Genomic DNA, 25964 nt, shown 5'->3' with positions numbered 1-25964 from the left:
TCCCTCTCTCTCTGCCCCTTCCCCACTCGCACTCTGTCTCTTGCGCACGCGCTCTCAAAAATAAACATTAAAAAAAAAAAAAGTCCCTCAAAACAATTGTGCCAATTTATACACCTTCGGTTTTATACACAACCATGTGACTGCCTGTTTTCCCCACACTGAAGCCGACATTAGGTATTATTCATCTTTTTATTGATTTGTGAAAGCTTTTTAAATGTTAAGGGTATTAGGTCTTATTATGTATATAAATATATGGTTTACCTTTGTATATAGTATTTGTGTGGGGGTGGGTATGGCTGTTTTAAATTATTGTGTGTTCAAATTTATCAGTTTTTTTTTTTTAACGTTTATTTATTTTTGAGACAGAGACAGAGCATGAATGGGGGAGGGTCACAGAGAGAGGGAGACACAGAATCTGAAACAGGCTCCAGGCTCTGAGCTGTCGGCACAGAGCCCGACGCAGGGCTCGAATCCACGGACCGTGAGATCATGACCTGAGCCGAAGTCGGATGCTTAACCGACCGAGCCACCCAGGCGCCCCCAAATTTATCAGTTTTCAGTTTCTGCGTATTCAGATTTACCCATTATTTTCTTTATAGTGACTGGGTTTTACATTATGTGTAGAAATACTTACTCAGCCCCTTTTATTTAGTAAACATGATCACAGGTCTTGGGCCTATGAGCTTTCAAAAGCCTCTAAAACTATTTGAAATCTGAAATAAACTATATTTTTTTGCTCCAGAAAACAAAAAATCGCAGAATATACATAATGACACATTTTAACTAAGTGTCTGCAAGTATAACATTATTTCAGCTTAACTATTAAATGTGGTACTCACAGACCCACCATACATTTGGAAACCATTTGTAGGATAGTATTTTTCTTCCCATCTTGCAGGGGTTCTTAGGAAGAATTGTACTTACAGAGATCACAAACCAAGCACAAATTAAAGAAGTCCCTCATCACCAAACAATGTCCAGGCAAAACTAGAGAAATTCTTTCCAAAACAAGTTACAGCTAAAAATGAGAGTGGGTATGTGTTGGGCACATTTCACGTTTGGTGTGGCTGGCCAGACGGCCTCCAGAAGGAGTATCTGAAGTCCCAGAGGGCGTGGGGTAGAGCCTCTTCCACACCTCACAGTTGTATAAAGAAAGAAAAAAGGAAAGGGAAGAAGCTGTGCTTTCTTCTTCTAATACTAATGTGATTTCATCGTGTCTAAAGTCTTGTTTCATCAGTGATTTATTTTGATGTCGAGATGCTTGTCTTGTTGGGAAGTCAGTTCATTCATTCATTCATTCATTCATTCATTTGTTCCCACTCCATTTATTTAAAACTTTTCCTTACTGTTCTGCCATTGGTCATAAACTATAGTCCTACAAGGGCTGTGTCTTTATTTTTTTTTTTAATGGGAGAACAAATTACTGCCTATAATGTATATTTATTTTTGAGAGAGACAGAGTGCGAGTGAGGGACAGGCAGAGAGAGAGGGAGACGCAGAATCCGAAGCAGGCTCCAGGCTCTGAGCTGTCAGTACAGAGCCCGACGTGGCACTGGAACTCACGAACCGCGAGATCATGACCTGAGCCGAAGTCGGATGCTTAACCTACTGAGCCACCCATGCACCCCACAAATTACTTCTTATAAATGCAATTTGGTTGTCAATACTGTTTCAAAAGTTGTTTGGGGTGGGGAAGTCTTTTTGATGGGAGACAGCTGGCTTTCCTACTGTCTAACAAATGGAAGGGAAGCATGAAAATGTATAAACATGGCACATTTTGAGGGAAAAAGAAAGAGACGCCATAGAGAGGAGTACAGTTACATTCAGCTGAGAGCATGGTAGGAGGTTTGGCAGAGTGAGGTCTCAAATCCCACAAACCGCTCCCCCGTCCCCACCTTAGGAGGGAGCATTTCTCTGAGGTATAAAAAGCCCCGTGGGTCACAGAGACAATCCAGAACGCAGGGCTACATGGCCGCAAGTGCATCGCGTTGGGACCCATATGGCAAATTCTTTCGCAAGTTAGATCATTTGCAATACTTTGCTTTCAACAAAATTGAAAGAGAACCTAATTAAGTTGTCAGCTAATAGGTCATTAGAAACAGTTTTTTTGTTTGTTTGTTTTTTGTTTTTTAAATTTTTTTTTTCAACGTTTATTTATTTTTGGGACAGAGAGAGACAGAGCATGAACGGGGGAGGGGCAGAGAGAGAGGGAGACACAGAATCAGAAACAGGCTCCAGGCTCTGAGCCATCAGCCCAGAGCCCGGCGCGGGGCTCGAACTCCCGGACCGCGAGATCGTGACCTGGCTGAAGTCGGACGCTTAACCGACTGCGCCACCCAGGCGCCCCTAGAAACAGTTTTTGATGGTATGTTAACCATGTGTGCTTTCATAGCATTATAATTCAGACAAATTCAAAGAATCAAGTGATGATTCCGTAACAAAGCTCCCGCCAGCCCATCCATGTATCTTTGTAAATGAGCTTTCCCAATGCTTGTATTTATGAAAATGAAAATTAGGAATATATTTGATTCTGAACTGTGTCTCAATCAAGCAATAAGAATATTCATTCTCAGGAGGCGCCTGGGTGGCTCAGTTGGTTAAGTGACCGACTTCGGCTCAGGTCATGATCTCGCAGTTTGTGGGTTCGAGCCCCGCATCGGGCTCTGTGCTGACATCTCGGAGCCTGGAGCCTACTTCAGATTCTGTCTCCCCCTCTCTCTACCCCTCCCCTGCTCACACTCTGTGTCTCTCTGTCTCTCAATAATAAATAAATGTTAAAAAAAATTATAAAAAAAAAGAATATTCATTCTCAGATAAGCAAACTAATTGGTAAAAAAAAAAAAAAAAAAAAATTCCTCCCATCCTTCTAAGAGACGTTTCTAATACATTTTTTGTTTTCTATCTTGAATAACCACTGTGTATCATTCTATAGTAATAATAACTAAGGATAACTTAAGCCAGGAAGACAACAAGTAGAGAGCCCTGTGGTTAGTAGAAATGAAAGCAAGATTAATCTTTCAATTTACATACACATTTTTGTGGCAGAATGGTAGACGAGGAGACCCGTGAAAGTCTTCTAAGCATAAAAATATATTCTATTAGGATAAAATTCTGTGGGCAAAGTGGGAATGGAAATAGAAGTTCAGGGTGCAAAGGGATGATACAAAAATTGCAACTATCAAAGAAGAACTTGTTTGTGTATTTTTTAAGTGAATAATAGCGGGTTTAAAATTGTTGCGGTCCTTAGATGCCACTGGTGACATTAAAAAGTGACGGAAAAGTTTATTTTAAAACATCAATATTTACAGTACTCCAGAAATGACATGTTTTGCAGTTACTGAAGCATTTGATATGTTTATTCAAAAAAAAGTGCAAAGGGGTACCTAGTTTTTAAAGACTACTTTAAGGGGGCGCCTGGGTGGCTCAGTCGTCTAGGTGTGTGACTTCTGCTCAGGTCATGATCTCGCAGTTTGTGAGTTCGAGCTCCGTGTCGGGCTCTGTGCTGACAGCTCGGAGCCTGGAGCCCGCTTTGGATTCTGGGTCTCCCTCTCTCTCTGCCCCTCTCCCGCTCACACTCTGTGTGTGTGTGTGTGTGTGTGTGTGTGTGTGTGTGTGTGTGTGTGTGTGTCTCAAAAATAAATAAACATTAAAAAAATTTTTTTTTAAAGACTACTTTAGGGAGGAGGCAAGCAAAATGTTTTCAGGTGTTTGTGAAGTCAGGGAAGATCTTCTCCTGGTGCCGGAGTCACGGTCGTGCCTGTGACCCTAGCACAGAGACCAGGATTGCAGAGAGAAGCGGGCCCTGCTGGTGGAGCGCGGTGGCCGGTGGCCCCGTGAACACTGGAAACTGGCAGGGTTAAGGGAAAGAGCAGAGGGGCCACTGTCCCCTCCCCCCCCCCCCCCCCCGTGGGAGAGGAAAGGGGAGGAAGCAGGATGACTGAGCTAGAGCAGGAGCAAGGCACCGACGTGAGCGTGTGTGACTCCATCTTCTTTGTGAGACAGAGAATAGGATGAAAGTGTTCTGGAGACTTGGCTGTTGGGGGGGAGGTAGGCACGTCCGTGTTCAAGGCTGCGGACATGGCGTCGGGGACCATCAGAGCTGCCTTATGTTGCCGCTACTCCCCACCGCTGGCAGGAGACAGGTTGGCTGCGTGGAAGAGGATTAAAGGGTTGCCGGGCATCGGGAAGAACGCAGCTTTGGGTCCCGTGGCATCAGCTGCTAGTAAGTGCACTTGGTGGCTCCGCTTTCCCCGGCTTTGAGCTTGGGGATCACCAGTGCCCGCGGTCAACAGCCAGGAGGCTTCACAGGGGCAGGGACCGTTGGCTTTGTTTACGAGTTTCCTGGTTTCTTTTCTCTTCCCACAACACTTATCACCCTCTAGCTTACCATATAATTTATTAATTATGTTTATTGCCTGAGGTGAGATGTGTGAGGGAGGGGAGAAGCTCTGCTATGCTCACTGATGTATCCCAAGCCATTCGAACACCCCATCGCCCATAGTTGGTGCTCAGTAAATATGCACTGAATGAATGAATGAATGAATGAATGAACGAATGAATGAATGAATATGTTTAGGCATTATACATTTAATTTTTTTTTAATGTTTATTTACTTTTGAGACAGAGAGAGACAGAGAAAGACAGAGCATGAATGGGGGAGGGTCAGAGAGAGAGAGGGAGACACAGAATCTGAAACAGGCTCCAGGCTCTGAGCTGTCAGCACAGAGCCCGACGCGGGGCTCGAACTCACAAAGTGAGATCATGACCTGAGCCGAAGTCGGACGCTTAACCAACTGAGCCACCCAGGCGCCCCGGCATTATACATTTATAAGTTCCTTAATTAACAAAATGATTTTCAACCGTGAGGGAGTTTATGCCGGCACAGCTCTCTCCATATGGAAGAAAGTAAGACTGAATCCCTACCTCACACTCTACACAAAATAAATTTCAGATGGAGCAAAGACCTAAATGTAAACAATAAAACCATAAAAACCTTGAAATAAAATCCAGGAGACCAGATGAACCATCCAGGGGTGGAGGAGACCCTCTTAACTAAGACAGAAAACCCAGAAGCCATGAAAGAAAGAGGGACATGGGTGACCACGTGAAAACGTGAAGAAAGCGGTCTGATAAGAGGTGGCACAGAGTCAACAGACAAACGTTAGATTTGGGAGTGTCTGAAATGCTGCTAAGGGAAGATGGGTTATCTTTAGCACAGGAACCAAAGGACCCTTACCGATTGACAAAAACAGAACACGGTTCATGCAGAATCAACTAGAAAAGGCCAATAAGTAAAAGAAATACTCAGATCACCTGAGTCAGGAGAGTATCCGTAAATTGTCAATTTACCCCCATCTCAGTGCGGAAAATTTTAGGTGTCTGTCACTGGCAGGGGTGTGGGGAAGAGGATGTTCTCATGCAGGTAGAAATACGAATTGTCACAGCCTGGCTCAAAAGGAGCCTGACGACTTCTACCAGATTAAAAATAACGACACCTTTGACTCCGCGGCCCCCGCTCCTGGGTCTCTCACGGAAATAAAATCCCTAGTTGATAGGCGGCCATGTAAATCAACATGTGATTGCAGCACAGTTGATCACGCAAAAAGACCAGAAACAAAAAAGTGAACGTTCCTGCGGGAAGGGAGTGGTTGCACACACACGCAGCACTTAGGAGGAGTCATTAGCTGTGCAGAAATTGCCGCGCAGGAATTTCTACAGGATACCTGAGAGGGAAGAGGAGGTATATGGCAATTTTCTTTTTTTTTTTTTTTAAACCAATAATGGCCAGAAAATAAAAACAGATACGCATCAACTTGTTGCAATAAATAACCACAGAAGCATAGAGAAAAATACTAGGTTAACTACAGGAGTTGCCGGGGAGGCCATAAGCTGCGACAGGGGAATTGAGGGAAAGGGAAGGGCAAATCAAAAGAGAAAAATCTGTGCACTAAAAGAGTATGTGCGAGATCCCACTTAGGCAACATGATGCCCGTGTGTGTGTGTGTGTGTGTGTGTGTGTGTGTGTGTGTGTGTGTGTGTTGACATTTGAAATCACCTGCAGGCCTACCGGCAAGTTGAAAAAAAGGGCAATGTGTGTAATCGGACGCTGTTTAACTAAAAACAAACCCAAGAGCTCCGAGTGTACATGTGCTCGTGCTTGTTAACTGTGGGCCGGGGTGGTGGGGGGACTCGGGGGGCTCTGGTCTGTCCGTGCCGGACTCCTGGGACATGGGCTGGAAGGGTGTGCAGGGTGAGGAGATGGTTGGCCTTTTCGTTATTCACCTTGACTGTAAGGGAGAGAAACTGTCGACTTTGGCTGGCCTGACCCGGGAAAGGGAATTAAGATCTCTTTTTAAACCCTGGCAATACTATTTTAAAAACTGTAGGGGTTGTGGAACACAAACTCTGCATCTATTTAACTTGACTCCAGTTCGTACAAAATGTCCAGAAAATTCTGTCTACTCACTCAACATTGTATTTCCTCACGGTCTCTAAAATCAGAATTCTTGAAATGTAAAATCTAGGCTGCAGAAACCTTGGCCGTGCAATGACCATGTTCTGGGTTCTTTTGTTTCCCTCCTCCACCCCCGTCCCCTACCCCTCCCCACCCTCCCAGCACACGACGGGATCGTGATTAAGATCGAGGTGCAGACCAACGACGAGGGCTCAGAAAGTTTGGAGACGCCGGAGCCCCTGATGGGACAGGTGGAGGAGCATGGCTTTCAGGACTCCGAGCTGGGCGACCCGTGTGCGGAGCAGCCAGACTTGGACATGCAAGAACAGGACAATACGCTGGAAGAGTCCACCGAAGGCTCCAGCGAGTTCAGCGAGCTCAAACAGATGCTGGTGCAGCAGAGAAACTGCGCAGGTCAGTTGGAGGGGGTCCAGGCGTGGGGAGCTGCTGCCATCAGGCCCTCGGGCAGGCCCCTGCCTCGTGGGAAAGTTGGAGTTTCTCTCCGAAAGGTCATGTGGCAGTGATCAGTGGATAGGTGTGACGTCCCCCAGCGTGGTCTCAGGTGCAGGTGTCCTGCCTCAGGATTTGTAAGAATCGGTCTCTGGCCTGGGCAGAAGGTATTAACAGCCAAAGACTAGGTCAGATGAGGACCCAAAGGGACCTCAGAGATCATCTCCCTCCAGCTCCCCTCCTTCTACAGGCAGAGAAGGTCAGATCAATTGCCCAAGGTCACGACATTGGGGCCAAGCTAGAATTTCCATCTCCCGGTGTGTCCTTGATGGTTCTTAGGTCACTCTGGAAGCCTCAGTGACCCGGAGATCTCAACCCCCACAATGCATGCTTTTTAAAATGCCGGACTGTACGGTCCCTTCCCGGTAGAATCGAGCCATCACTTGTGTTTGATAGTGAAACCTCTGGGTCACCCTTCTGCACACTTGGGAGTTCTTGCTCCTCGGGAGTTCAAGAACAGTGAGGAAGTGTCGCCCTCAGCAGCCTGAGCTCAGGACATCTTTTGTGGCTGATTGATGCTGAACGGTCCGGGCAGTCCTGAGAAAATCCCCATCTTGTCATCATGGTGTATTTCTAAGACGCACCATTAGGCTTAGTTAGCTACTGTTTTGTTCAGGAGTTCTCAGCTCTATTCATAAAGCAAATCAGCCTGAACCTTTCTTCAGCCACCCTCGTCTAGTTTGGGAAATAAAATGATCTTCTACTTACCAACTGAACTGGGAAGCTTCTGCTCTTTTTTCCCACATTCTGCATCTACTGTGGGAGGTAGGAATTAAGTGAGTTCTACCGAATTTTTAAGGAATACACTTAGGTTCTGGTTTTTGTTTAGATGTTTTGTTTATGTGCAAAAGAGTCATTAGCTATCCTATCAGTTTATATGCTGTTTGTACTGAGAAATGTGTCCACATCCATTTTTCATTTAATAGGTTTTTTAAAGTATTATGCTGATGCTTTAAAAAAATTTGTTCACTTTGTAGATGATTCCTTTGCAGTTTGCCTTTTTTGCACGTCATAAAATAGCACGGACATCTTTCTTAGGCAAAAGATGTGGATCTAACTCCTTGCTTTTAAAGAACTGCATGATATTCCAGAAATCCTTCTAATATGCCATATGCTGTCTCTGGAACAGTGAAAGACATGGGGCAAACTCTGAGGATGTGCCACAGCAAAGCCTCACAATAGAAAGGCCAGAGTCCCCTCTGGGCACTCCCGTTAATTCTGTTCGGAACCTGAGGAAATTACTGAATGGCACTTGGTGGGATTTGGAGTCCTGGGTTTTAGGGCTGTTTCATTCTCATTTCACTGAAAAAACAACAACAAAAACTTTGATGCTCAAGGAGAGTTGTTTTTTTTTTTTTCTTTAACGTTTATTCATTGTTGAGAAAGAGACAGAGCACAAGCAGGGGAGGGGCAGAGAGAGAGGGAGACACAGAATCCGAAGCAGGCTCCAGGCTCTGAGCTGTCAGCACAGAGCCCGAGGTGGGGCTCGAACCCACAAACCATGAGATCATGACCTGAGCCGAAGTCGGACGCTTAACCGACTGAGCCACCCAGGCGCCCCTCAAGGAGAGTTTAAATGTCCCAAGGCGCCCATAGTTCCCCTGGGTCTTTCAGAAACAACCCTCATTTTCAGGATAAGCACAGGGACAGCTAATTACCAACCTCTGAAGCTGCCTCCTCCTTCCTGATCTTTTAAGCATCCTGTTCTGAGGATGTTCTGGGTCCCTTGCTACTGAGAATCTGTTGTCCAGCCTGAGCGGGGACTGGCACACTTATGTCCTGCCATGTCCTGGGTTCAGAGGAATAGAACGGGCCGTGGCCCGGCGGTCACTAACGAATTTGTGGCCAAGACCTTGGCCAGCTCGCGCATGCTGCCAGCTTGTTTCCCCGTCAGCTGAGGAGACAGACTAGGTGGTCCCTAAGTTGCAAGCTCTGAAAAGGTCTGACTTTATTTGGAACTGTCACTTGGTATCTCTGGGGTGGATGCCCCACGTCTGTGTTGCTCGACTTACCCTCTAAGAGATAGTGAATAAAAAGACACCAGTTGTCAGGCGAGAACTTGAAAAAGTTCTCGTTTGTTTGCTTTTAAGAATCCTGCAAATGCCAACTATTGCCGCGTCCGCCTCACAGGTGGGCCTAGAAAGGTGAGTGCCTTTCTCATGTCACACAGTGTGTGACACCAATTATCAGTGTTTAGGGGGTTGCCAAGTAAGTACTAGGCATCTGAGAAAATGCAAACAGGACTCAGAGGCCACTCCTTTCCTCTAGGACTTAGGTACTCGGGGAACACTATAGAACACCACGCAGAACAGCTAACAAGTTGGGCCCTAAAGGGCCAGCCTAGAGGGTGGAGGGCGGGGTGGAGGAGCACATCGTCCAGTCCGGGAGTTCGCAGAACACCCCCCACGGCAGAGCGTGGGGGAGAGGCTGAGGAGACCCCTCCCCGACCCCAGCTTCAGGGTCGGTAGAGCCACCGCAGGTGAGTCCCCCACCTGTGCGTGCGCGGTGCCACGTGAGAAGCCTGAGGTCCCCAAGTCCTGGGGAGGCGCACCAGCTTGTGCTGTGCGCTCAGGGGCGCTTGAGGGCTGCAGCTTGGGCAGGTCAAGGAAGGTTTTAGGGCAAAGACAGGATTGGAGGTGGGTGTTGTGTGACCCGGGTGATTTGGAGGCATGGAGAGGAGGGAGCAGTTGCTGGAGGAAGGCGAGTAAAGGCACTTGAGGGAAGCCCAGAGGTGCGCTCAGGAAAGGAGACCTGGGAGACCTGGGAGCCAGAAAACAGTGACAGCCTGATGAGTCAAGGCCCTTTCCATACAGATGGTAGAAACCCACCTCCCCAAGCAGCCTAAGTGAAAAGCGGAAGGCGTGGTTATTGGCCCACGATAGGAATCCATAGGTCCACCAGCATGCCAGCTTCAGGCACCCGGGACCGTAGTGGTTCCCCGGGGGGCTCCGTATGCTGGGTTCCTTCGTTCCTGCTGAGTACTGCCCGCTAGCAGCTTGGGGAGATGGGCGCCGGGCCGCCCCTTTCCTGCTCCCTCTGCGTAGAATTCCCAGAGAGGGCTCCCACGGGCCACTGGGGGCCTGGGCTCCTTCCTGACCCAACCCCGAGGCCCGCCTGGGTCAGACACCCAACCCCGTGGAGGTGGGGGCCGCGGGGCGGCAGGGAGTGGAAAGGAGCGTTTTCCCAAAAGAAGGCACCGGGGCCGGTGAGACACAGGCAGTGTGTGTGGGCGAGGGTGAAGCCACCTCACCCGCCGGCGCCCAGGGCGGAGGCTCCGGGCGACAGCTGACCTCTCTCCGTCTCTCTCCCTGTCCCTGGAGCAGAGGGGATCGTGATCAAAACCGAGGAGCAGGAGGAGGAGGAGGAAGAGGAGGAGGAGGACGAGCTGCCGCAGCACCTGCAGGCCCTCGGGCAGCTGTCGGGGCGCTACGAGGCCGGCATGTACCAGACCCCGCTGCCCGGGGAGCTGTCCCCCGAGGGCGAGGAGAGCCCCCCGCCGCTGCAGCTGGGCAAGCCGGCCGTGAAGAGGCTGGCGCCGCCGACGCACGGGGAGCGGCACCCGGGCGACAACCGCGGCTCCTCGAGCCAGCAGCAGCGGAACCGGCGCGGCGAGCGGCCCTTCACCTGCATGGAGTGCGGCAAGAGCTTCCGGCTGAAGATCAACCTCATCATCCACCAGCGCAACCACATCAAGGAGGGGCCGTACGAGTGCGCCGAGTGCGAGATCAGCTTCCGCCACAAGCAGCAGCTCACGCTGCACCAGCGCATCCACCGCGTCCGCGGCGGCTACGCGTCCCCCGAGCGCGGGCCCGGCTTCGCCCCCAAGCACACGCTCAAGCCGCGCCCCAAGTCGCCCAGCTCGGGCAGCGGCGGCGGCGGCCCCAAGCCCTACAAGTGCCCCGAGTGCGACAGCAGCTTCAGCCACAAGTCGAGCCTGACCAAGCACCAGATCACGCACACGGGCGAGCGGCCCTACACGTGCCCCGAGTGCAAGAAGAGCTTCCGCCTGCACATCAGCCTGGTGATCCACCAGCGCGTGCACGCGGGCAAGCACGAGGTCTCCTTCATCTGCAGCCTGTGCGGCAAGAGCTTCAGCCGCCCGTCGCACCTGCTGCGCCACCAGCGGACTCACACGGGCGAGCGGCCCTTCAAGTGCCCCGAGTGCGAGAAGAGCTTCAGCGAGAAGTCCAAGCTCACCAACCACTGCCGCGTGCACTCGCGCGAGCGCCCGCACGCCTGCCCCGAGTGCGGCAAGAGCTTCATCCGCAAGCACCACCTGCTCGAGCACCGGCGCATCCACACGGGCGAGCGGCCCTACCACTGCGCCGAGTGCGGCAAGCGCTTCACGCAGAAGCACCACCTGCTGGAGCACCAGCGCGCGCACACGGGCGAGCGGCCCTACCCCTGCACGCACTGCGCCAAGTGCTTCCGCTACAAGCAGTCGCTCAAGTACCACCTGCGGACCCACACGGGCGAGTGAGCGCGCCCGCCGCCGCGCCGCCCGGCCAGGTGCGCCGCCAGCCGCGCGGCCCGGCCCGGCCCGCCCCGGACACCTGCCCGGCCGCCGCCGCCGCGGTCGCCGCCGCCGCCGCCGCGAGGCCCGAGCCGGGCGGGCGGGGGCGGGGCGCCCCCAGCCCCCTTGCCGTGAGCCCCCCTCCCTCCCTTCGTCCCTCCTCCCAAGGACACGGGGGTAGTGAGACCAGGTCGCTTGCTGCCGTGTTTACCGTGTTTACCGGGGGCCCCGGGGGGGCGGGTGGGGAGTGCGGGGACCTGGGGAACCCCCTTCGGGCTGTTAATTTCCTTGACAATAAAATGGATGAAACCAATCAGCACGGGGGGAGTGATTTGGCCGCCGGCCACTCGGAGGGGCGGTGTAGGGCCACTTAGTTGGGGAATAGAACTTTATAATTACCTTTTGGATACTGTGGTTCTATTTGATAATAATAGAGTAATTTTTAAAAGACGAGCGTTTCCTGTTTGCCGTTTTTGTTTGGTTTTGAAGGGGAGGGTTGAGAAGGTGGCCGAGGGGCGTGTGCCTAGCGTCAGTTGACAGGTTCTGTGGAGCCCCTCTTCTGTGCCCACTCCCTGTGTTGGGTGGTGGAGGGGGCGCGGAGCCCGCGGATTAGAACATGGAAAAGGAGGCGAGCTTGTAGTGAATCCCTGGACGGCAGGGCGGACGCTCCTGGCTGCGGACCCTGGCGCGCGCCGTGGTGTGGGGAGGACAGTGGGAGCCGAGGGAGCGGTAGGGCCCGGTTGACCAGAATGGTCAGGGAGGGTAACAGGTTTGGAATGGGCTGGAGAGACAGTTCTACGGCAAAAGCTGGGCGCTTCCCTCGGGACCGGGCCAGATCTCCCGCCCAGCTTGAAATGCAGCTGGTGGGGGGTAGCGGGCCAGGGGTGCAGGGAGGGGGTAGGGAAGGGGTGCAGAGGCTCCTGGTGCCCGTGGTTGGAGGAACCACAAAAGGCTCCGGTCAGACCTTTTTTATGTGTATGTTGCGCCAAAGCTACTCTCTGGGTTTGTGAAATGCACCCTGGTTGTAGGTGTTGGTTCATCTCCGATGACCCCCCAGTGAGGCGCCCAGAGAGAAACTGCAGGTGCATTACTTTGCCCACCGGAGCGGTTTATTCTCACCTGCTCCTGGGCTTGGCAGTGACCCAGAGAGAATTCGGACAATTTGAAGGGACAATTCATGGAGGCTAGCAGAGGGCCGAGCTCAGCCTGGTAAACCGGGGAGGCCAGGCTTCTGCTGAAAAATGGGGAGAACAGCGGGCGAGACAAGAAGTGCTCGGGGGAGGCAGGTTAAGCCGTGAGTCAGGGTGGAGAGGAGCGGATGGTGGACAAGAGGATGGGAAAAGGGAATCTGAGGGAGAAGGTGCCTTGTCATTGGCTCTGCAGAGACCCAGAGGTCGTCAACTGCCTCCTTTATCAGGATGCATAGCTGAGGCACAGAGAGGGGAGGCGATGCTCAAGGTCTCACATTTGAAAGGATCTGACTTTTCTGGAAAGTTTCTGCAAGGCTGGTGGGACATTCGAACAAGCAGCTGGAGGCCGGGAGGAGGCCGGGGCTAGTGCGAGGGGCTTGCAAGGCCAGCCTTGGTCCTGGGCTGCAGAACCAGCTGAAGAGCGGTCACATCCAGGAGCAGGCAGTGAGGCAGACCACGGGGGGAGGATCCTGGAGGAGTCAGAAGAGCTTCTCCACGAGGGTGGTGACGGAGCCCATGCTGGGCTGCAGAGGATTCCACGGAGGAGAGAAATGGGCCAGGCCTTCTCAGCGGCGGGATCCTTAAAGGGGGAGGTATGGCAAATGAGCTCCAATGTTAAGCAGCGACTGATGAAACCCACTGAGCTGGAGAAAGGGCTTGGGTAGGAAACCAAGGTCAAAAAGGTTGGCTTGAAGCAGATTCTGCGTGCAGAGGGGGTTTTGGACCTAAGACTTCGTGACGGTGGGGTTTGATTTGCTCTCCTGTGGGAAACCCTTGCCAAGCAGGAGAGGCTTGATACGGACAGATAGCAGGAGACCGAAGCGGACCGGGAGGGAAACGTGCCGTGGTCAGACATCTGGGGGAAGCAGCCGTGTGCAGCAGACGGGCCACGGATGATGGGTCTGGTGGCTAGTGGCTGAAGGAATGCCGGAGGACCCGGTGCTCTGGAACACCAGGATATTTGAGGCCTGGAAGGGATGTTAGAGGCGTTGTGGAGATACTTGGTGGAGGGCCATTGGTGCCCAATTTACTGGTCCCGGAACTGGAGGACCAAGAGTGCCGGAGATGTTCAGACTTGAGAAGGAGACCACGGTGGTTTGGGGAGGCTCAGAGTGACTTCATTTGTTATACACAGTTACCAGGGCATCCTCGAGGCATTGGGGGCCACGTGGCGATGGTGAGGCTTTCTTTTCCTAGGAAATCTGGCTGTAACGGATTAAATATAGCCAGGGACCCGTACTTCTTGCGTGGGGCTTGGCTGGGCTTTCGGGGGTTCTCTGTGCCTCTACCTTCCCTTCCTTGGCTCTAACCCCCTCTCCAAGCGTCTTGGGGGTGGCGGGGGGGGGGAGGCTGTGCTCCACGGTATCTCTTCGCTCACACCATGGTGACTCTCACTTTCCATCCACCACGATCTCCATGGCGTCAGAGGCCAACAGCTCTCGAGGACGGTCACGGAAGTGCAGACAGACTCTGGAGTGGACCAGATGTGGCTTTAAACTTGACAGCGGTATGGCCTTGAACCAGCTAATTAGCAGAACATCAACTTCCTCGCCCGTTCAATGGGGATAAATAAGGCTCCACTGTTCGGAGGCTTAAATCACGTAAAGAATAAATAAGTAGCAAAGAGGCTGGCACATACTAAGATCTCAGTAAAAGTTTGCTTTTTTCATTATTAGCTCATAATTAAAGACGGCTTAATTTACATAAAAACAGAAGTTCAGGTAGGTAGCCAGCTTGTGTTGTATTCTGAAAGAATGAATCTCCGAGAAGGAGATTTTCCCCCACAGGCAGAAGCAGAAAGTTATTTTGGTGTGAAGAAGTTCAAAAGCACACAAGCAACTCTTGGTCTCGATGTCAGAGTAGACAGGGATTGAAACACGCCTGTCTGCCGCAAACCAGAATTTGCAGTGGGCTGTACCCCACCGTTCTGAGTATCTGGTCGTCATCACAGCGCTCTCCCCGGGCGCCCTTAATTTAATTAGAAGGGCAGACTTTGAAACCAGTTGCCATGGGCCCCATGGAGTTGTGTACCAGGAAGAGCAATTGCCATTAATTGAATGCTAATTACTGTTGAAGACCTTAGTTATACTCTTTTTTATAGATGAAGAGGTTGAGGCTCAGAGAGGTTAACTAGGCCCAAAGTCACCCAGCAACCTAATGGTACAAAATTTGAACTCGTCTTTTTTTTTTTTTTTTTTAACATTTATTTATTTTTGAGAGAGAGAGAGAGAGCATGAGCAGGGAAGGGGCAGAGAGAGAGGGAGACACAGAATCTGGAAGCAGGCTCCAGGCTCCGAGCTGTTAGCACCGAGCCCGACGCGGGGCTTGAACTCAGGAATCGCGAGATCATGACCGAGTCGGACACTCAACCGACTGAGCCACCCAAGCGCGCCTGACCTCAAGCCTTTTTGACTCCCAAACCCATGTGCTTGACCCCAGAGTCCTTTCCCTGGGATCTGAATGGTTGTTGGAAAAGGAAAGCCAGCCCCTCTTTCAAATTATTCCATTGTATCCTCAGATGTAAGACAAAATTTGAGGAAATAGAATATAGTGAGCAGAACATGCCCTGAGCCATATGTTTGCCAAAATTATGAACGTCGTCAGAGAAGACAGTTGCAGAGGCAAAAAAGGCCTCTGTGTGGACTCTATGCCACTGCAGCTGGAGAAATTAATGCAACTTCCTCAGGTTGGGGGTGGGGGGCAGCCAGCGGAGCAGGACCTGAGTCTGGTCCCTTGGGGACCGCCCCAGGTACTTATTAAGCACCACTCGTGTGCAAAGCAGTTGTGTTGGGCCCCATGGAGAAACACAGAAGGATGGGAAGCCATCTGCTTCCTCGACATGCCGGAGACTCGGAGGCCTAGTCCTCTAGACCAAGCCTTCGGGGGTCTGGAAAGCTGAGACCCTCGCGGACACATTTAGGCAGCTGTGTTCCAGGAAAGAGCCCCGCCTCCACCTCCTCTCGGTGCTTTAACCAGCCAGGTGTCGGGGGAGACCTTTCCCGAGGCACAGTGGTGGAGGCTCCTCAGATTAAGGGATCAGGGCCGGAGGCCTCCAGGCCCTCCTGTTGCCAGGGCAACGGTGAGTCAGGCCAAGGCCTCTCCTCCAGCTCTGGAAAGCTGTTTGGCTACTGAAGCCTCTCACTGCTTCCCAGGCATAGCGGGAACTTCTAGATTTAAATTAAAAAAAAAAAAATCTTCATGGACCTCCTCTGGTTGGGTTCCTTAAAACGAGTATTTTTATTAAAATACAATAGAATCTAACCCTTTTATTTCTATTTTCTACAAGAGGTAACTCCAGGCTAACACCCTTTTTAAAAAAGAAAGAGAAAGGGAGAGAGAGGAAGAAAGGAGGGAAGGAAGAGGAAAGAAAGAATGAGAAAAGGAAAAATGAAATCGAGTACTGCGGACGCTGGCCTTACTGGAGGACTGACTTCCGGTCAGCGCTCAGCCCAGCCTTGAGTTTTAGGGACGGTAACAATCATCACCACGATTCAGTGATCTTCCTATGTTCCAGGCACCGTGCTAACAAAATGCTTTCATTTCATTTTCTCTTGTGCCCACCTGTGAAATCGGTATTCGTCCCTGCCTTTTCCAGATAAAATCCAGAGAGGTCAAGCATTTAGTCCAAGGTCACGTGACCAGAATGGAACCTTAAGCGTGTGGGACCCAAAGCGTGTGCTGTTAACTGCTGTTCCATACTGCCTCCCAATTTCTTCAGCGTGGATCCTTAATAAAAAAGGCAAAGAACACTATTTCTCTCTGATTCGCAGCCCTGACCGTCCTGTGGACACTGCACCTAAGCTCTGCATCTGGCTGAAAGCAGAGGGCTCACTGGCCCACCAGCTTAGCTCAGCCAGGCCTGGCCTGACCTGCAACCCTGGGACCCGGCCCCCCTGGGACCCGGCCCCCCTGGGAGGCCCAGCTCACCTGCAGACGCCTCAGTGGCTGAACTGCCCAGCTAGGAATTCCGCCGCCCCCACCCGTTTAAAACTCTCTCTCTTGCTTAAGGCCTTTGGGAAGACAACTGTGTGTTAAGGCCAGGGGCTCCCCTTCTGTTTGTTGCTGAAGTCAGGACCTAACAAGCCATTTGTTTAACAGAGGAGCTGGGCGAGGGAGATGATGACAAAGAAAATGCACCTGCTCCCTAATAAAATACCACTCTCCTCTTCCAGGCGACACTGCCTGTGGTCGTCACTGTTCCTTCTCGCCATTCCTGCCAGCCGCATGAATGAAACTCACAGCTTCTCTTTGTAAATAATACCCCGGTTCCCAATTCACTCGAGTGTAAGATAGGAAAGAGCCAACTACTGTCTATCAACCAGAGAAAGGGAAAGTTGAATTTTAATGACGAAATATACCAGTGAAAACTTCTATCACTTAAATAATGAATATCAGGATAACAAACTGTTTCCTTTTAGAATCAGAAGAGTCTATACCTTTTTAAGCACGGTATTCCATCAGTTCTTTATCTACAGGATACAGAAACACTAAGGTGGTGCCCTCAAAGGATTGAAATTGATTGGATTTAACCTAAATTCAGCAGAAAGTTAAACAGGTTATGAAACCTGACTTTTGCCATTCTTCCACTGAGGGGATGATCCAAGAGCCACATGGCTCCATGATCGAATTTTCTGCAGGCAAATTACTGATGTAAATTCTAAAATCTAAGATAAAATGTTTATGTATGTATTGTCCTTTTTTAAGTGTTTTTTTAAATGTTAATTTATTTTTGAGAGAGAGAGAGCATGGGGGAAGGGCAGAGAGAGAATCCCAAGCAGGCTCCATGCTGTCAGCACAGAGCCTGACCCGGGGCTCGAACTCACAAACCATGAGATCATGATCTGAGCTGAAACCAAGAGTCAGATGCTTAACCAACGGAGCCACCCAGTTTGTGTTGCCTACTTGGCAACTTAATCGTCATCGTTGAAAGTCACATTAATTTTGTCCAAAAGTAAAAGCAGTACATTGATTTTGCATAGTTACCCTCTGCACAATTTAATAATGTATCCAACTAAAATTACTATTATTCCCTTCCCACTTTAAGGCAGTGGTTTCCTTAGCTTATCTTGAATTAACTGATTTATCAAGTCAAAGGTTTGTAATACATTTTGAAATAAGTTTGAAAAAAAAAATTAAACCTCAAACATTTCAGAGCACTGCTAAAAAAAACAAGTCAATATCCAGACCAAATTACACCAGTCTCCAGTATATTTAATTCAAACAGTAGACATATTGAGAGGAAATAGACACATTTTTCTTGCCCGAATCTGTGCCAGCCTTTTAGAGTCTTGGAACGGGCATAAACTGCATACAAACATGCTTGGGTGTTCATTTTACCAAAAAGATGAACTCACATTAGTATGTAATAAGCACATAATAGGATTTTAGAATTTAATTTAAAACCCTTTTCCCCCCAATTGAAAATAGCATTGTTATTTTTCCTGTGAAAGGAATTTTTGAGTTCCCAACAATAAAAGTTTATCTCAAAATTGAATGAGCCCTTTATTTCTTCAGAAGAAGGCATCAAGTCTCCTCAGTAAATGTAACAGAAGAAATCATTTTATTTACCACCCAGTATGAGGACTTCTAACCACCTCCACACCTGTGAAATTAAGCGGATCACTTGGAAGAAACTGAATCGGCAGAAACTAAATCTATAATATTTTACAATGTCTTTCAGACTAAGGACACAAAATCTTCATCAAATATACAACGATCAGCCAAATGTTCTGGGCTTCATCTGTCAGTGTTTTCAGGCTTTTGTTTTTAGCCCAGGATCCTGTTTAAATAAAGCCATTTTCAGAAAGTAAACAAGTAAAATAACGGGGGGCAGGGTGCCAGGGAGGTACTAAGCCCACCTGATCAGCCCTCCCCTGGCCCTCGGCATGCCCTCCGGGTCTCTGATGACCCTTCTCACTTCACCTTTCCCAGTTCAATCCAAACTCTGTGTGTTTGATTTATCCAGAGACCCATTCCATGCTTACTTCATTCTCTGATAGGACACACGGTTTCTTATTTCTTCCTTTCGGGCTATAAACATTTCCATTCTCTATAACCTCTACAATACTGGGCAGATGTTCTCATCAGACAGTGGCGAGTCCCAGTGAAATCTAGCAGAGGTGACACTCTCCAAGAATCCCTGGAAGGCAGGGGGAAATAGCAGCACAGATGTCCCAGAAAAGCCCCGTCAGAAGCTACAAGGATCCCCAAAGAAATTTTTACAGCAAATGCGTACACGGTGAAGGCAAGGGAAGATCCAGGTGCACGTTACGCCTGCAGGGCACTGGGCCACACACAACGCCGCTCCGGGCTTCCCTGGGCTGTGTGTGCAGGGCTGGCAATGAGGGCGCGGGGGGGGGGGGGGGGGGGGGGGGGGGGGGGAGACAGTTGTCCTCAGTCTTCCCAGGGGCGGGTTGTTTGCTCCCGCATCTGGCCCCCCGGGCTGACCCACGCGAGGGGCGCGGTAAATGTGAAAATGATTGGGTGAGTGGGCCACAGGTGACCCTGTGCAGGAAGAGACACAAGTGACACCCCCAAATCTCTGCCCCGTTGGTGGGGCTGCCGACGATTTTCTCGTCAAGCTAATCCAAATTCTTTAAAAGATATTAAAAATCGCATTTTATCTTTCCCTTCGATATTTCAGCCCCAATATTAGGTAGAGCCCCCAAGTCACTGCCAAATCCTCTTACCACGGTCGCAGGGTGCCTAGGGGCGACGGCAGGAATCCTCTGGGCTGCCCTGCCTTTGAAAGAGGGTCACCCAGCCGCCTCCTGGGTCCAAGGGTCCGCGGGCAGCAGAGCTGCACCGGGGGGAGATGGAGCCGTGGGGTGGGGATTCCCCCGGCACCCGGGGGCCCCTCCCACCCTTCCCCCGCCGGCTGCGCGCTGTCACTGTCGTCCGTCTGTTTGCACAGGCCGGCGGCGACGCCGAGGCTCCCCGGCTTCCAGCGGCCCGGCTCCGCGTCCTCCTGCTCTCTGCTCCGCCTAGGACCCGGCGGCGGCGGCGGCGGCGGCGGCCCCGGGACGCGTCCCCCGCGCCGTGCAGCCCCGGGCCCCCCCCCCGAGGACCGCCCCGCCGCGGGCCCCGCTCCCTCCCTTCCCGCCCGAGCCCTCCGCGACCCCGCGGCAGCCCGGGCCCCGGGCGCGCCCCTGGGAAACGGGGACAGGCGCTGAAAGCCGTGCGGCGGAGCCGATGGAGCCAGGGCCGGAGGGGAGCCACTCTGCAGCGTTTCCTTTCAAAACTTTACTTCTCTGGGCTTGTTTTAAATGAGTGCGCGTGCGTTTTGTAAATTTAATCCCTAATGACTTGAACCGGGCCGCCGCCCGCCCGGCCGCGGAAGGCGTCCGGCGCCCCCAGGCCGGCCGCGGCCCTCGGCCTCGCCGCCCGCTCCCCCGCCACGTGGGGCGGCCGCCGCCGTGCTGCCCCCTGCCGGCCGGAGCCCGGAGGCCGCCGCGCGCACCTGGCCGCCCGCGGCCGCTCTAGGAACGCCGGCCTCTCGGTGGTGGCGCGGGTGGCCGTCGCGCGCCTACCGGGGGGCCGTCCCCGGGGTCCCGGGGTGCGTGGGGGGAGGGGGGACTCTCCCTCCGAGGCCACCCCGCCCGGGACCAGCCCTTCCTGGTGTTCTCGTTGCTTCGGGCGCCCCGCCTGCCCGGCCCCGTTCCCGAGCTTCGCGGGGCCCGTGCTTTGTGCAAATCCGGGTGCGAACACAAAGGGCAGGCCCCGGGTTCGCCGCGCGGTGGAGCGCGGGGACGGGCGCCACCCCGGAGGCCCGCCGCCGCCGCCGCCGCCGGGGAGAGCGGGGAGCGAAGCCCGGGCGCCCGGGACCCCGGGAGCCGCGGGCCGCACCAGCCCTTTCGCGGGCAGCGTTGCCTTTTGGCCACTCGCCTCAAACTCCAGTCGGTTAAGCTGGGGGCCGATGGATCTGCACCACGCGGAGGTGGACCTTGAGAAGCACCGTGACGAGCGGCTGGACTTTCTGTCTGTTCTTTATACATTTTCAAATATTTGGTTATTTCCAAGAGGTGGATTTGCCCTGTCAAAGGGTATGGACTTTTTTTTTTTTTTTTTAAGGCTTTTGATGCATCTTGTCAAACCTTTTCCCAGAATGTCCACCTCGTTCGTTATCTGCAGGAAGTAGATAGGGTACCTGCGGGCCCGGCTCAGACGGGGAAGGTCGGCTCTTGCCGGGGAGGGGAGGGAGGTTAACAATCACCTGGCATTTGAGGAACTACCAACGGTGTGTGGTTCCATGTGACCAGGCAAGGCACTGGAGCCGGGACTGGGTCATACTGTGGGGCCCCACCCTCGATGGACTGAATGCTTTTGAGACATTGAGCCGCCAGAGGGATCCTCTGAAAATGCAGATTTGATCACTGCCTTCTTTTGTGGGTCACCCTAGGAGCAGCGGTTCCCCCATTGCTCTTAGGGTAAAAATCCAGAATCCCATCAGGGCCCACTAGGCTCCTCCCAGCTTTCCAGCCCGAACTGAGGCCACGTATCCGTTTGCTAAGGCTCCCACAGCAAAGTTCCACAAACCGGTGGCTTTGCCCAACAGAAACTGAGGGGGAAATCTGTTCCTCGCTTCTAGGTCCTGGCGGTTGCCAGAAATCCTTGGCATGCCTTGGCTTAGAAACACATCACTCCAATGTCTGCCTCTGTCGTTACATGGCATTTTCCGTGCATGTGTGTGTCTTCACATGGTGTTCTCCTCATGTGTCTCTCCTTTTATAAAGACAACAGTCCTGGGGCACCTGGGTGGCTCAGTCCGTTACATGTCGGACTCTGGTTCGGGTCACGATCTCACGGTTTGTGAGTTCGACCCCAGCATACAGCTCTTTACTGTTAACACAGAGCCCGCTTGGGACCCTCTTTCTCTGTTCCCCCACTTTCTCTGCTCTTCCCCTGCTCATGCAGGCTCTCTCTCTCAAAAATAAACATAAACAAAAAAAATGCAGACAGGAGTCCAATTAGATTAAAGACCCACCCTAATCCGGTATGACCTCATCTTAGTTTAACTAATTAAATCTGCAGTGACCGTATTTCTTTTTTTTTTTTTGTTAATGTTTATTTATTTTTGAGACAGAGAGAGAGCATGAACAGGGGAGGGTCAGAGAGAGAGGGAGACACAGAATCTGAAGCAGGCTCCAGGCTGTGAGCTGTCAGCACAGAGCCCGACGCGGGGCTCGAACTCACGGACCGTGAGATTGTGATCTGAGCCGAAGTTGGACGCTCAACCAACTGAGCCACCCAGGTGCCCCTGCAATGACCGTATTTCTGAATAATGCAACATGCTGAGGTTCCTGGAGGAACATGAATTTGGGGGGGACGCTATTCAACCCACAAAAAGCTGTCTCAGGCACCCTGGCCTTCACTCACTCCTCTGGCCCAGGCCTCCACCTGAACTGCACAGTCCTCCTGGACGGCTCATCTCCGCCTAACTTCCCTTTTTCCTGCAAGGTGTTACGGAAATGTCACTGCCTCAGAGAAACCTTCTGGAGTCCCACAGACTAGGGTCATCCCGCCCCACATGGGTCCATGGCAGTCATGACGATTACCGCTGAAGACGTCTCTGATCACATGTGTGTGTCCTCCATTAGAAAGTTGTCTCCTGGGGCGCCTGGGTGGCTCAGTCAGTTGAGCGTCCAACTTCAGCTCAGGTCATGACCTCACGGCTCGTGGGTTCGAACCCCGTATCAGGCTCTGTGTTGACAACTCAGAGCCTGGAGCCTACTTCGGATTCTGTCTCTCTCTCTCTCTCTCTCTCTCTCTCTCTCTCCCCTCCCCCCGCTTGTGCTCTCTCTCGCTCTCTCTCAAAAATAAACATTTTTTTTTAAATGTCTTTAAAAAAGAAAGTTGTCTCCATGAGGACAGGGACAAGGTGGACTGAATGAACAATAACAAACCCAAATTTGTAGCCAAAGGGACTGACAGACTGACACGGGAAGCCTGTTGCAATCGTGCCAGAGACGACAGGTCCCGTGTTGAGACCACCTGGGGGAGCCCATTAGGAAGTTCTGAGTGGCCCCGTCCCTGGGAGGAGACAATCTGTATTCAGTCCAGGCTCCACCCTTCCCTTGGTGGCACATGAAATAACACCCACCATCTGACTCTCCCCCACCTCGCTGACCTCTACTTGAACCCCTGTCCTGCTCTGTCCCTTTGCCGCAGCCACACTGGCACTGTTCACACCCCTCCATCCTGCCAAGCTAGTTTCTGCCTTCACGCCTTGGCAGTCACTGTACCACAGCCTGGAATGCTCTGTATCCGCATTTTACCCGCTGGCTGATCATTCAGACTTCCACTCAAACGGTCACTTCCCTGACCCCTCCCTCCCACTCCCCATCATCTTCCATCACATCACCCTGCTTTGTGTTCCTATTGTAACGTCAGTATCTGCAACGATCTGGTTCCTTTATTTGTTTTCTTGTCTGTTCCCCCCACACCTCTCGGAAATTACAGGGGCCCGGAGGGCAGAGACCTTGCTAGTTTACCTCGTTCACTGCTGAGCCCTCAGTGCTAGACTAGAACCTGGAACGGAGTGGGTACTCACTAAGTATTCATTAAATGAGTGAAAGTATCTAAGCCCTCTGGTTTCGAGTTTCTTCATCTGCAAAATGGGGGCAATCCTAGCTGCTTCACAGGAGATGGTAAGTGCACCTACCTCCAAGAGTCCTTGGGAGGATTAAACGAGAAGAGGTACATGAGTACCTCCAACGTAGCCAACACTCAACACATTCCCATTGTTAGTATTTTAGATTGGCACACATCCTAACACGGATGGGGGCAAGACGGCAGATGAGGCGGTAACGCATTCCACCCTCCTGCGATTCCACCTTCCTGTTCTTCCGGTTACCCACCGCTCCCCACAGAAGGACGGGAGAAGTGTGGTATGGTGGGAACAGCCATGGACTTGGACCCGAAGGTCTTGAAACTGAGTCTCTTGGCAACTTCCTGAGGCTGTGTCATCTTCAGGATGGAAATAACGATTCCTACGAAAGCTGAAAGGAGCTATATGTGAACTGTAAGGCAGATTTCCCGAATTAGCATTCCACTGATTCTTTTGATCTTAAAGCAATTACTTATTAGTTATGGCAATCAGAGACGGTGTTGCTTGCAGTTACTAGAAGGGAATAGTCTTAAGTTTGTAATGTTTCTTGGTTTTTCTGATTTTGAAAGCAACACATTTTATTGCAGAAAAATATTTTTCTAATTTGATGGATGAAAAATATTATAATGCTGTTTTAATTTGCATTTCTTTGCTTTTACTAAGATGTATTCTGATTTACTGAGATTGAACACATCCTTGATGGCCTTTTCATTATATGTGGGCTCTTTACATGTGAAGGATATTAATTTGTAATATTTTGCCTATCGTAAATGATGAGAATGTTTTCCCAACTTGCTATTAACCTTTTGATTTTGTTCATATACCTAAACTTTTAATGCTTATATCGCCAAATCTATCGGTATTTTCTGTTGGGACTTATCCAGTGAAATGCTTTCCTTGCTGTTCAGAAATCAGTTTGATATTCATAGTATAAATATCCATTTATACCCTTGTACTTTCATTTATTTATACATAATGCTTAATCCACTTGGACTTTATTTTGTTATACAAGGAGAAGTTTAGTTGCTACTTTAATTATTTTTCCCAAATGGCCAACTGAATTCTCCTAGTATAATTTACACAAATGACCTTTCCTTTCCCCTATGCGTTTATGACTGCCGTAGCCATCACGCAAGTAAAACACTGTGGCGAAGCGTGTGGGCAAGCCAGACTGCTTAAGTTTGCAACCCTACTTACTAGTCATTTCACGTTGGGCTATTTATGTAACATCTGGGTGCCTCGGTTTCCTCATCTGTAAAATGGGGATAAGAATCATAGGCCCTAACCTTACGGGGCTGTCGTGAACATAATGGCTGCTCGGTAAACATCTGCGGTTATTTTGTGACATCTGTGTCTATACCATGTGGATTCCCAGGTCCGGGTTTCAGGTGTTTCTGTCCTTAGGCTGTTTTCAGTGGTGTGTTTCAGTAGCTGTTCTAGTATTTACCAGGACAAGTCCTCCCGTGGTGCACCTGTTACTTTCACAGTTCTCGTAGCTTCCAACCTGTTCCCGTTGTATTTACTGGGCCTGGTCTGCCATTTACATACAGCCCAGGTAAGGCGTTAGCTTGGGGAAGGCAATACCTGATTTGGCAAGGGGCCCACGAGGTCTCGGTGACTAGGAGAGGAGAGTGGTGCGCAGGGCCGTGAGTGACATCAGAGAGCAGTGGGAAGAGGAGGGACAGGCGGCGAAGAGGAGAGAAGCAGGGCAAAGGGGAGAAAGGGCGGAAAGGGGCAGACGAGAGAAGCTGCTAGGCGAAAACGCAGGTGACCCGCGCTCTCAGACCCGGCGCTGGGCGTGGCGAGGGGCTCCGGGAGGCCTGGGTTTCGGGGTCTAGGTGAGGAGAGGGTCCCGAACCTCTGCTGCCTCCGGCTGTGGCGCAAGATCAGGAGAGCCACCTAACTCGGGCAAGAGAGCGAGCGGGAGCTCGGGGAAGAAAGGCCAGTTTGGCGCGAAGCGGGAGGCGCGGAGGGCGCCGAGGCCGGCGGGGCCGGGTGTGGCTGCGTGCGCAGAAGAGCGTGCGTGAGACGCAACACGCAGGCCCGGGGGTATAGCTCAGGGGTAGAGCATTTGACTGCAGATCAAGAGGTCCCCGGTTCAAATCCGGGTGCCCCCTGTGTGAGCCGTGTGTTTTATCCCGCGTCCTGGCTGCGACGTGGAGCTGAAAGCAACCACCGGCGTCCTTTCTTGCCCAGCTCCCAGAGCTTCGGACCAGAGAGAAACACGGAGCCAATGCTTTGGGGGAGGGGGCCGGGCTCTGGGGTCACAGGCAACGCCCACCAGCGAGGTCGGCCTTGCGGAGGACAAGCTCTACCCCAGCCCGGAAGTAGAACGCAAACTGTTTCCAAGTTTATGTTTTCTAGTAGGCACTTTAAAGCAAAAAAGGGCCCGATGGGGGGAAGGGGTCACAAGGAAGTCCCGGGGTCGCCAGGTGGTTGTAGATAACTGTACTGTGTTGTATATTTGGAAGTTGCTAAGAGAGTAGATCTTAAAAGTTGCCATCACAAGGAAAAATATATATAACTGATGGATGTGAACTAGACTTACGAGGGTGGTCGTTTCTCAATTCCAACATATAATGTGGTATGTCAATTATATCTCAACAAAAGTGAGAACTTTTTAAAAATATAAAGTAAAAATCAGCGACACTAAGTGCCATATGTTTAATGCAATATATCCAAAACGTTATC

At 51.3% G+C, this 25964-nt stretch overlaps 1 protein-coding gene, 1 long non-coding RNA gene and 1 other non-coding gene across 6 annotated transcripts in view; 2 read left to right on the top strand and 1 right to left on the bottom strand.

The window, feature by feature from the left end:
* The window catches only part of ZNF777 (zinc finger protein 777), a 28721-nt gene extending 16793 nt beyond the window's left edge, over nucleotides 1-11928 (top strand). For all 4 annotated transcript variants that reach the window (XM_023250697.2, XM_023250696.2, XM_045052965.1 and 1 more), the window contains exons 5-6: nucleotides 6617-6868; nucleotides 10288-11928. In XM_023250697.2, coding sequence (XP_023106465.1) covers nucleotides 6617-6868; nucleotides 10288-11444 — 1409 coding nt within the window. In that variant the 3' untranslated portion in view covers nucleotides 11445-11928. The remainder of the gene's footprint in view (nucleotides 1-6616; nucleotides 6869-10287) is intronic.
* A 5929-nt stretch (nucleotides 11929-17857) lies between these two features.
* LOC109497803 lies at nucleotides 17858-19664 on the bottom strand. Its single transcript, XR_002740648.2, has 3 exons — nucleotides 19357-19664; nucleotides 18652-18806; nucleotides 17858-18446 (listed from the first exon to the last, which is right to left on the bottom strand). It is a non-coding gene; the product is annotated as an uncharacterized LOC109497803 (long non-coding RNA).
* Nucleotides 19665-25318: 5654 nt separating this feature from the next.
* TRNAC-GCA lies at nucleotides 25319-25390 on the top strand. Its single transcript has one exon. It is a non-coding gene; the product is annotated as a tRNA-Cys (tRNA).
* The last annotated feature ends 574 nt before the right edge of the window (nucleotides 25391-25964 follow it).

Source organism: Felis catus, chromosome A2 (assembly GCF_018350175.1).
Source record: "Felis catus isolate Fca126 chromosome A2, F.catus_Fca126_mat1.0, whole genome shotgun sequence".
NCBI lineage: Eukaryota > Metazoa > Chordata > Mammalia > Carnivora > Felidae > Felis > Felis catus.
The sequence above is the reverse complement of the archived record's forward strand: the minus strand, read 5'-3'. Positions and strand labels throughout refer to the sequence as shown.